The 12497-nt window shown below is 45.8% G+C and overlaps 1 protein-coding gene across 1 annotated transcript; it reads left to right on the top strand.

The window, feature by feature from the left end:
* Positions 1 to 1683: 1683 nt before the first annotated feature.
* On the top strand, positions 1684 to 4680 carry LOC120698900 (elongation factor 1-alpha). The gene is made up of 3 exons (XM_039982669.1): positions 1684 to 1820; positions 2363 to 2826; positions 3532 to 4680. Exons 2-3 carry the CDS (start codon positions 2365 to 2367, stop codon positions 4411 to 4413), a joined length of 1344 nt encoding a protein of 447 aa, XP_039838603.1. The 5' UTR covers positions 1684 to 1820; positions 2363 to 2364; the 3' UTR covers positions 4414 to 4680.
* Positions 4681 to 12497: the final 7817 nt, after the last annotated feature.

Here is a 12497-nt window from a genome sequence, read left to right as displayed (position 1 = left end):
CTCCTCCCTCGCGGGACGGCGTCCCCTCCCCTCGTCTTCCCCCTCCTCTCTCACCCTTTCCTGCGGCGCGGCGCGGCGGGCAGGCGAACGGGGCGGTGCGGGTGGGCAGGGGGCACAGGCGAGCACGCCACGGCACGGTGGCGGGCTGGTGCCGCGGCGGCGGCGCACTGCAGTGGCGAGGTGGCAGCGCGGCAGAGGCCGTGGCGAGGAGCGGTGGCGGGGCGGCCGCGCAGGAGGCGGTGCGAGGCGAGCACGGTGCTGAGGCCGCGGAGGAAGTGGTGGCGAGGCGCCGGCGGACGCGGAGGCAAGGCGCGGCGGAGGCGGACCCCACGCCACGGTGGCATGTAGCTCACGTCCGCTAGCTTCTTTAGAAATTGCGAACGAAGGGCGCTGTGGTACAATAGCGCAGCACTTACGGAGCCCCGCTGCAGGCTTTTTTTTCTTTCTCTAAGCGGTATTGGATGCTGCGTTGCGTTTCTTTTACAGAGGCGCTGCGGACAGCCTAACGGCCCTATTGTATCGACGAGCATGAGAATTTAGCCTCACTATAGGTGAAATTGATTAGTTTAGCCAATGTGACAGAAATTGATTACAAGTCATACTAAGATCCTGTTTGGATCATCTAAAACTAAACTAACTCAACTTTAATGTGACTGAACTCTAGATGACTAAACATTAGCTAAACTTTAATGCATATCTATTTGGATTCATGGGCTAAACTTTAGGTGGTTCACATATATAAAACAACACAAAGAACGTTGCTGTGAAGGATTTTTTTTTTTAGAAAAAGGGGTGGACCAAAGGATTCCCAGTATTAAATAATTAATTGATGAGAGAATTTAAAATAGATATATACAGAAACTTGTTGATAGATTGAAAATAAAATAAGCTCACTACATGTGGGCCTGACACAGTTTTTAGCCAATTAGTTGAGCATAAGCAAATGGAGTCCAAGACGTGTACACTTATTCAAATGCGTGCACACCGACACATAATATTGTTCGTGTTTAGCGTGATATAGAAAATTATAGCCTTGGCTTGGCAAGAAAATTAAATGACGGGGGCTGAATGAACCATGTTTGCGTATGTGCAAACATTAAAATATTTCTTTGGTGCTTATACAACGCAATGAAAATAGGAGGCCCATCCATGCAAATAAAATAACTATAATACGCATGGCTAGTTCGTGCCTCTGGGCTGATCAAAACTGGCACATACATCTGCCTCCGCGTAGAGCAAAATATCGCCTGTGATAAGCAAATCCAACTAAATTAAGTAGTCAAATATTATTAGCTTTTGAGCCCATGGCTCAGTACCTGCATCTTAACCATCGCCGGTAAAGAGAAAATAAAATACACAGTCTGTTAGTTAGGCCAGTCTGGGATTTTATGGAGAGTCCCGTGGCATTAAATATCATTAATTTTGCTGATATGACAAAAAAAGAGAATGATGAAATTTTATGGGATGTGAGGAGAGTTTCATCACCATAAAACATATTTGACACAGTTAACTAGTTCTCAGTCTAGATAACTTTGCTCATGAAACTCCCATTGAGACTGACCTAAACGACTTGAGGGAGTATGTATTATTAAAAAAAGAAAAAGAAATTGGAGCAGCGTTCTGTGTTTGCTCATTTTTGGCCCAACGGATGACTTTTTGGCCCAATAGCCCATTCCGGTGCCCTAGTGCACTCCATAAAAACCTAGCTCCGCGTCCCCCGTTCCCCAGACGCAGCCGCCACAAACCCGGAGAGAGCCAGAGCTGCGACGCGCCGTCCCCTGCGCCTCCTCCTCCCGGCGCAGCCTCCTCCCCTTGCTCAGGTGCCGTTTCTTCTTGCCCCCTCCTCGCTTGATCTGTGCTACCCGATGCTGTCGCGAACGGGATCGATCTTGTCTTGAGTCGGCTCCTCGCGTCTGTGGCGATTTGGCGGTCTGGTAGTGACTGGGTTGTTGGTACCAGCGTCTCCAATTCCCTAGGGTTTGTGGGTTTTGCGTGCTCTAATGATTCCAGGATTAGATTCTTATGGTTGGATTCATCTGGATCCGGATAGTTACATCGGTAGTGTAGGTTGATTTGTTAATTTATACCTGTGGATCGGATGTCTAGGGTTTAGGGTACCTCTGATTCCTTTATATTTAGCAGCCTGCTCCTGTGTATCCTGCTGCATAGTTGATGTTTATGTAGATGCACCGTCCTTGTTTGATCTAGTTTCCGATCTGATTTGTGAAACTGTATTGTTACTGCCTTTAATTTTTTATATATTCCTTGATTTCAAATTCGGTGCAGATACTTGCTCGTTTGCTCTGTTTAGTATTTCTAACAACTGATTCATCTGATGCATCTGTTTAATCTTCACCTGCAGCCATGGGTAAGGAGAAGACCCACATCAACATCGTGGTCATTGGCCATGTCGACTCTGGCAAGTCAACCACCACCGGCCACCTGATCTACAAGCTTGGAGGTATCGACAAGCGTGTGATCGAGAGGTTCGAGAAGGAGGCCGCTGAGATGAACAAGAGGTCCTTCAAGTATGCGTGGGTGCTTGACAAGCTCAAGGCTGAGCGTGAGAGAGGTATCACCATTGATATTGCCCTGTGGAAGTTTGAGACCACCAAGTACTACTGCACGGTCATTGATGCCCCTGGACACCGTGACTTCATCAAGAACATGATCACGGGTACCTCCCAGGCTGACTGTGCTGTCCTTATCATTGATTCCACCACCGGTGGTTTTGAGGCTGGTATCTCCAAGGATGGACAGACCCGTGAGCATGCTCTCCTTGCTTTCACTCTTGGAGTCAAGCAGATGATCTGCTGCTGCAACAAGGTATAATTCCAGGAATTCCTATCTCACTATGGTTTATGATTTGAGATGCTCTTAAATACACTTGTCCGCAGTCCAGCTTTATTCATTTTGCATTCTGTGTGGTGAGGATTCTCCTTTTATGTTTCCATGACAATGATAGTATAATAGTATGTGATTTGTGTACTGAAAGTATAGTGGTATGTGATAAGTGCCTAATGCTTCTGTTGATTAACCATCTTTTTCGTACTTCTTTATGAATAGTACCAGTTCATAAATATTGAATTACATTATCTGATAGATGTGCCGGGAGATTTTTTTATATAATTTCTTGTTCAACTGTTTTGAGTAATATGCTGATGTTATTGGAATACTTGAAATGCATGCAGAATTCAAGCACAAGTATTGCATCATTTAACTGTCTTCGTGTGATTGATATAATTACTCATGTGATGTCTTTTAATAATAGGATGTGACATACCTGGTGAGGTCCTTATTTGTACTTGCTTTAAATTTGTTATAGTTACAGGCTCACAGCCTGCAATTGCTGACTTTGACATGCATGTGATATATGATGATGCCACGCCAAAAAACATTATTCCGTACAGAAGTGCCGTGTACTAGATATTTTTTATTAATGCGATGTCCTTGTGTATATACTGTTTCCTTCCTGTTCATGTGATCTCTTCCATTAAGCTAATAAATGTACTGTTTCTATTTTCTTTGTAGATGGATGCCACCACTCCCAAGTACTCGAAGGCCCGTTATGATGAGATCGTTAAGGAAGTCTCCTCCTACCTGAAGAAGGTGGGCTACAACCCTGACAAGATTGCATTCGTCCCCATCTCTGGTTTTGAGGGTGACAACATGATTGAGAGGTCCACCAACCTTGACTGGTACAAGGGCCCCACCCTGCTTGAGGCTCTTGACCAGATCAACGAGCCCAAGAGACCTTCGGACAAGCCCCTGCGTCTCCCCCTTCAGGATGTGTACAAGATTGGTGGTATTGGAACTGTCCCTGTTGGCCGTGTCGAGACCGGCATCATCAAGCCTGGTATGGTTGTTACCTTTGGTCCCAGCGGCCTTACTACTGAGGTGAAGTCTGTTGAAATGCACCACGAGGCTCTCCAGGAGGCCCTTCCTGGTGACAATGTTGGCTTCAATGTGAAGAATGTTGCTGTGAAGGATCTGAAGCGTGGGTATGTGGCCTCCAACTCCAAGGATGACCCTGCCAAGGAGGCTGCAAGCTTCACCTCCCAGGTCATCATCATGAACCACCCTGGGCAGATCGGCAATGGCTATGCCCCAGTGCTGGACTGCCACACCTCCCACATTGCTGTCAAGTTCGCTGAGCTCATTACCAAGATCGACAGGCGATCTGGCAAGGAGCTTGAGAAGGAGCCCAAGTTCCTCAAGAACGGTGATGCTGGTATGGTCAAGATGGTTCCCACCAAGCCTATGGTGGTGGAGACCTTCTCTGAGTACCCTCCTCTTGGTCGCTTTGCTGTCCGTGACATGAGGCAAACGGTCGCTGTGGGAGTCATCAAGAGTGTGGAGAAGAAGGACCCGACCGGCGCCAAGGTGACCAAGGCTGCTGCCAAGAAGAAATGATGTGCCTGGTGTTTTATCCTGCGTCTGCTTTTGCGATACCTAGATACCTTTCCGTTATCTCATAAGTTTTGTCTGCGGTTGTTGCTGTTGTCGTGTGAACTTTTAGTGTCTGCCGGCGGTGTGCCATTTGTATGTTTAGGTACTTTTTTTTTCAGCCTCGCGAAACTTGAATGCTCTAAGACCTATGGTGTGCCCTTGTGGGCGTCGTTAAACGTATTTCTCAGGAGTCATCTCGTTATATGTATGCATTTTCTTTTCTTTTTATTATGGTTTGCTCTTCTGATTTGCATTTGGGTTGTGGCCTTGGTTTCTGTAGCCTTCCTGGAACCTTTTCTTACTAGTGTTTGCCCTCTTGTTTTGATTTGTGATACGTTGTCTTGTTCAGTTATAGTCGACGTTGCCCGAATGTTTTTCAAAAAAAAAAGGCGACGTTGCCCTAATGTTGAATGTGGTGGCGTGATATTGTTGATCAGCTGACACGGAAGATAATCACGATGTTTGTGAGAGCTGGACCGCGCAGGACGCGGTGGGTGCACCGTGCACGGCACGATGGCAGCTCGCGCGTTGCTCTCTCCGCGTGCGTGCCATCGTTACTGGGATTTGGCGCATGGCACTTGGGGGTCGCGCCTAGTCATGGAACTTATCCGCAATTGTGAAGTTTGCCAACAGAACAAAACTGAGCATCTCCGGCCTGGTGGCTTGCTGCAACCACTGAAAATTCCATCTGTCTTGGCGGATATTGCCATGGATTTCGTGAAAGCGCTACCCAAGATAAACGGCAAATCAGTCATATTAAGAGTGGTGGACCATTTCTCCAAGTTTTGCTCATTTTGTTCAGCTGAGCCATCCATATATGGCTGCTTCAGTCGCCAAGGTTTTCTTTCAAGAAATCATGCGTCTGCATGGATTACCTTCTTCTATTGTTAGTGACCGCGACCCGATGTTTATCAGCGCCTTTTGGAAGGAGTTGTTAAGTTTAGCTGGGGTCAAGCTTCAGTACATCAGCTTTCCACCCCCAGTCAAATGGTCAATCAAAGGCCACTAACAAGATTATTGCCATGTACCTTCGTTGCTTGACCGGTGACCGCCCTCGCTAGTGGGTTCAGTGGCTCCCTTGGGCGGAATTCTGCTACAATTCCTCATACCAAGCGTCCTTGAAGACTTCTCCGTTCAAAGTGGTATATGGGCGGGAACCTCCGGCACTACGGGCATACGAACCAGGCTCGGCTTGGCTCGGCTCCCGGCAGTCGAACAACAGCTTCTGGAACGGGATAAATTCACTGAAATTCAAGATCGACTGGAACAGGCCCAGCAATATTCAAAGCACCAGTATGATAAAAAGCATAGAGAGCTCTCTTTTGCAGTAGGCCAGTGGGTTTGGTTGCACCTGCTGCATTGTCCCGTCGCCTCGCTCAAGGTACAAGGCCGTGGCCAGTTGGGACCCAAATACTTCGGGCCCTATCAGGTGCTCGAGAAGATTGGCGACGTCGTGTATCGTCTATCCTTGCCCCCAGGCGCTCGCTTGCATTATGTCTTCCATGTTGGGTTGCTCAAACTGTTCCATGGCACGCCGCCAGGAGCTCCGCCACCTCTTCCGCCAATCCAGAATGGGCGAGCTTGCACGAGGCCGGCTCAAGTTCTCCGGGGTGGCTTGGCTCGTGGTCGATATGAAGTGTTGGTTCAGTGGCTTGATCAAGATCCAGTGTCTTCCTCTTGGGTCTCTCTTGAAGATTTTCGACAGTCCTACCCAGATTTCCAGCTCGAGGACTAGCTGCTGCTCCAGGGGGGAGATGTTATGACCGGAAAAGCTTATCAATGCCGCAACAAGAAGAAGCAATCGTGGGAGGCCGAGAATAGTGGCGGCTAGTTGGCGTGCAGGATGGGCTGCAGCACCCAGGTTCAGAACGTGAAGATCTTCTGTTTTGGCAAGGAAGGATTTAGGGGATCAGTTTATATATTCTATAGTCAGTTATTATCTTTCCTTTATTAGAGATAAACTTATATAAGAAAGAATTGTATCGATTTGGGAATTAAGCAATGAGAATTATCTAGTTCCCCTATCCCTTCTCTCTGTTTCCCCCCGACCCCTTCTCCTAGCTATCGCCGCGTCGCCGAGGTCCAGGACCTCGCCCCTCCACGAGCCACGATTACAACCTGTGCCATACACCCTCCGCCAATACACCTCCATCAGCCCAAGAACATAACAATCGTCAAACAAAAGGTGTATCGTCAAAAAACCGCAAGGAGGAAATATCCATCAGGAGAGGAGGATGGGTGATGGACCGATTTATTGTATTGAACCCAGACTGCCTTCTGGAAATTCTTCCCACGGCTGAAATCCAATTTCGAAGACAGATTCAACTGGCCCCTGTTGATATTTGCTAACGTCGTCACTAGGAATGCTATCCCTACTAATGGCGCCAGAAATGTCGTAGCTACAAAGGTAGGTATTCCAGGCAACGCCGCTAGAAATGTTTTATTGATGAATGTTTTGTTGGCATTTCTTAGTATTGCTACCGGGTTTGGAACCCAGCAACGTTACTAAGAGACGGGCCTTATTGATGGTAAATTGAAAGATGGATCTGCAAGCGCACGGATATATATATATTTTAGTTGTAGCATTTCACCCATGAGTATTCCCAAGGGTATCATTATTTATATTTTCCCAAATGATGGCGTGGGGATTGTATATGGATTTATCGGGTACATATGCAGGACAATATAAATAAGTAAAGTGCACCAAAGATTATAACAGTGGTAAGTGATAAACAATATATATGAGGGGTAATGTGACACACACAAGCCATCATCTCAAATAAATAATAAAGAATAAAAGAATAAAGAATAAACCTATAGGTTATTAGGAGCAGCTACTAGAGTCATCCTTAGGGTCGTATCTACTAGCAAAGGTATTCATCATATGGTAAGTATTAGACTTATCATATTGCATCGAGGAGAATACCTCCCCTGGTCTGCCAAGGGAAATATCTTTCGGAACTCCAACACCATATCCAAACATGGGGGACTACAAGGGATGTACGGGGCTGTCACCACCCGTACACCTACCCCTTAGACCGTGGGATACAATCATCTATTGTGGATTCTATGATACTTGGGCACCACTCCCACGACCATGATCACTACTCTAGCCCCTCCGGCACCCGAACCATGATGATCCACATGTTTAAGATTAGAGCAAGCCTGTAGGCACACCCCATCGATACAATACGGTAAATCTATACTAAGCATACTAGTATAGCAATATGAGGCACATAAGATGGTATAACATACTATAAGAGTAGCGTAAATACAAAGCTCTGTATAAATATGATAAAGACAAGTATAGTACAAAGCCATACTGAAGCCCGGAGGTTGGATCCCAACCGACCCGAAGCGTTGCTTCACACTACTGGCGAGAAAGCTCCAGCTTAAGCTCCACTACTACCTAGAACTGCTAGAATACAAATGTGAGAGGGGGAGAGAGGCTCTTGTGTTGTGTGTTGTGAGAGGGGGGTGGATGTAACACCCCGGGTGTTTGCACAGTAATTTAAATAGGTGTCTACACAGTAATTGTGTTTGTTGATATGCATCTTGTGCTTGAAATGCTTAAAAAGGATCTTTTTGTAATTATGAAAGGTTATATGTGTAATTATGATTTTATGCAAGGTCCTTTTTGCTGTTGTGTTGAATAGGTTGTGTAATTATAGTTTTAGAGGAGGGTGTTTGTGCAAAATTTCAGTGCATTTAATTCATGGTAGTCATTTTGCTTGTAAGTCTACATTTGAAGTGATTTTGCATTTAAAAAGACAAAATTCCTAGAGTTTAAAATTCCTCTTGTGTTTTCAAATTTAGCTCTCTATTCTTTGGTCAAATAAATTTTTGCACAACATCAAAGTTGTAGCTCTTGAAAAATTGAACAACTTTCATGTTGGGCACTTTTTCATTTGAGCTTTGGTTTAAAAGTTATCGCTGTTTTACAGTGGGGTCCCTGGAACTTTTGGTAATTGCAAAACGAACCTTTTCTTCCACCTCCACCCCCTGCTCTGTTTTCTCTCTCGCCGCCGACAGCGCCGCCCGTCACCGCCGTGGAGCGCCTTCCCGGCCTTCCCGGCCATTAATTCGCCGTGCGCTGGCTCCCACGCGTCGCGGGCGAGCTCCTCCCCCTCCTGTTGCCTCGCGCTGGAGCCTCCACCCCTCGCCACGCACCCCCGCCGCGCCCAGAATCTCCCCGACGGCCGCCACCGCGACGCCGCCGTGGAACGGCCGCTGCAGAGCACGCCGCCCTCTTCTAGCGAGCGCTTAAGCACTACTTAAACCCCAGAGGTCGATTTCGCTCGTCCATTTCCTCTCCCCTCGCTCCCACGCCGCAGAACGCCGCCGCCGCCCCGCTTGAACCCCGGCGAGCTCCACCCCACCGCGGAGCCGCCAACCCAGACCCGCTCCACCCGTACATCCCCCACCATTAGCACCGCCTCGACCTCGCGCAGCTCCCAGGCCTTTTTCCCTCGCCCAAACCTCACCGGAGCCATCCCGCCGCCGAGCTCCGAGCCCGCAGGCCGCCGTCCATCGCCGACCGCCCTCCTCTAACCCTCTCCCGACGCGCCAAGTACACCAGGAGGTCCGCCCTGGCCTGCTCTCCGTTTCCCCCAACCCCACCCTCGCCGCCGGCGATCGCCGTCGCCGGTTTTGGCCGGTCAAACCACCGCCCCCTGCTCTGACTCGGCCGGGGACTTGTTTGTTAGAATTAGAGAAAGGCCAGGGGGTTATGTGAATAGACTATGACTCATTTGAATAGTGCCACTAAGGACTGCTTTGTAATGTTTTTCAGTGAACTTTGAAATTCAATATCAATTCGTACAAAATTCGTAAAATAGCAAATCTTAATGTTTTGGAATCCTCTTGAAGAGCTCTATGCAGTAGAACCAGAATATGTTAGGCTTTAGTTGCAAGTTTTTGCTGTAGATTTTGTTTTGTGTTACTAGGGGTATAAATACTAGTTCTTTAATCTTTTTATTATGTGATACTTGAAAACTGATATTGCTCTGAAATTTTGGTGGTAGTTTACTCTTGTTACACTAGCTTTGCTATAAAAAGTTCATGATCAGTTCTTTGTTGTAGCTTTTTATTTGATTTAATCCTTGTTTAGTATACTTTATTTATGATAAATAGTTTTTGTTCTTGTTAAATCCTGAAAATATTCCTGAGTGTTCATATGGAATATCTTAACTTGTCCAGGAAGTTTGAGCATCAGTTAATGGCTATAACAGGAGCTAAAATTGAATCTTGCTAAACTGATGTCTATTTTGTTTATTTTCTCCGAATTAATTCTGTGTAGATAAAATCATGAAAAATTCACAGTAGCTATATCATCCCTGTGTAGATCTCCTGTTAAATTTTGAGCTTCTGTTTTGATCTATTTTAGTCTGTATAATTCAAGCTTGTGCTAGGTGTTGCCTGCATAAATGATTTATTGTGATTCAATGGTTTCATGTCTTGGCATGATTTTTGCAGGGTAGCTTAGTATATTAATGTTCTGTTTAGGGTAATTTTGGTATATTTTATTACTATTTTTACTCTGAGTTGTTGTTTTATTTACAAACCATGACTTAGTGGTATAGTAAATCACCACCACTCATTTTATGAAGTTAGTTAACTTCTTTTGTGCTGTTGATCATGATGCCTTGTGTAGTTAAATTTGTTATTTAACTACTCTATAAACGATTGCCCATGTTTGTTTATAATGTTGTTCTTGCATTGCATATAGACACGACTGCCTTATCGGACGGGACGTACGAGCTGATCCCGGAATCTGACGGAGGTGATCTCGAAGCTCAAGTGAACACTGCGGAACTAACTGAAGCCCCGAACCAAAGTTCGGAAGAGCCTAGCGCTGAAATAGTTAGCAATTACCGAGAAGGCAAGCCCCGGACATAACCTATACTTCAAATTAATATCGTTTACTGTATTACTTACTTGTGCATTTACAGTTCATAGGAGTTGAATTGAAACCCTAGATGCATGATCCTAGGAACCTATGTACTGAACACTAGACTTGAGTTCGAGTAATTGCTAAGCTTATAGGAACGGTAAAAGTCGAGTGATTGCCTGTCACTCGCGAGCTTTATAGGAATTGCTTGTTTACTTTCTGTTATCAATATAAGGACGACGGACGGGGTTGGGTTCGATATCATGTCCTATGTGAGACCCCGTCTGTGTTGATGAACTTGCTAAGGTCGCGGTGTGTGGTAGTGCTGGTTAAGTTTTTGAAAGTACTAGTCACATGCCGTAAATATGGTACGCGGCAAGCCTAGTAGCCGATTGGACCGGGGAGTGGATATACCTCCCACTCTCTCAGTAGGGATAGGTTTTATTATATGTTGCGCAACACTACGACTTCTAGGGACAAGGTTCGGCCTTGGAGCCCTGTAGTCGGGGAGAGTGGCACTATCCACAAGCCGGAAAGAAAGGTTAACGGTTGTTTGGGAATGACCCGACGGTATTCCAGACGTGTGTGCTAGGTTACCCTTGCAAGGTTGAATTTTGATTCAGAATCGTCCGCCTCTCACGATGAAATGAGACTGCTTGATCTCTTTGCCACACAGAGTAATAAGAGCAACAATATTCTTATTAATCTCGATGTTTGCTTATAAGTTCCACCATGATTGGATAGTAGATGCTTACATAGAATGGTTAATCAACTAGAATCTTGAAGCTAAAACTTGAAAGTAAGGACATACTCTTTATTGCTTTTCAGCAAAAAGGAAAACCAGAGCCTCACAAAGCCTTGCATAGTCTAGTTAAATTGGGCTACTTATACCCGTTGTCGGTTAAGTCTTGCTGAGTATTAGAATACTCAGCCTTGCTGTTGAAACTCTTTTTCAGGTATGAGTTTTGAGGATCAGATCGTTAGCTTAACATATCCTGGCACATTGCCTCCTGGCTGGTCCGTAGAATGGGATACGTCTTCAGCCGGCAATGACTGTGACGAGTAATACCATGCTTGGGCTAGCTTGGTATACTTTTGCGACGTGTTGTAGTCATCGTGTCTCATCTTCCGCTGTTTAGACTCTGAACTTATGATCATAACTTGTATAACTGTTTTATTTAAGTTGGCCTTGTAATAATGTTTTTAACTGGCTTGTAATCATTACTATGCCTGTGTTGTAAAAATTGTGGTTGTAATATCTCTGGACTCGCCTTCGTGCGGGGTATGCTTGTTCGATCCGAGAATCGGTGGTTGTATCGGGACGTTACCCGACAGACCAAAAATTGTTCCGTTTGAAGTGCGTTTAAGCTAATGTTGCCTTTATGGTGATGGTTTACGCACTTGAGCCGGGATAATTTAGGCGGTTCTGCCACAGCTGGTATCAGAGCTGCAAGCATACACCAGAGGTGTTGGAACCTTAAAAACTAGTTTTCTTATAAAATTGAAAGAACAAAGAATTTCGGAAAACTACGTTGGATTCGTTAAGAGTTGTGTTTAGAACGTAAAGTCCTAGGGAAGTTATGGGAATTACTAGGTGGTTATTTTTGTATGGTTTATATTATCTGACTTCCAGCACTTTACTTTTTGTCAAACCATACTCACAAGCAACTCTTAATTCCTGTAATGACGCACCTACGTTGAGGTAAGATGGTAAGGATCCTCAGTCAGTTGAGGGAGTCTGACCTTCCCGTCGGTGATGCGAGCCGAACGCTGCCCTCAAGCAGTGGCTTACTTGAGGTGCTTCCAATATGCCAACTATTAGTTGACTATATTGGAAGTAAAGTGTGCTCAGTCAGCTGAGGGAGTCTGACCTTCCCGTCGGCGATGCGAACCGAACGCTGCGCTCAAGCAGTGGCCTACTTGAGCTGCTGCCAATATACCGACCTCGGTCGACTATATTGGGAGTAAAGAAATTTGTGAATACGCCTCTGAGTAGCGTATGCTAACGTTGGCCATACGGCGGAAATTGTATGGCTGCCGCTTCTATAGTGAGCGGTAATGTTTGGGAACGCTTTCATGAGTGCTGGCATGAAAAGTTCATTGGGGTTATATATTTATGTTCTGTCAATCTTATGCAGGTACGCTAACCACGATTCGA

The sequence above is a fragment of the Panicum virgatum genome, chromosome 3K, assembly GCF_016808335.1.
Source record: "Panicum virgatum strain AP13 chromosome 3K, P.virgatum_v5, whole genome shotgun sequence".
NCBI lineage: Eukaryota > Viridiplantae > Streptophyta > Magnoliopsida > Poales > Poaceae > Panicum > Panicum virgatum.
The sequence above is the reverse complement of the archived record's forward strand: the minus strand, read 5'-3'. Positions and strand labels throughout refer to the sequence as shown.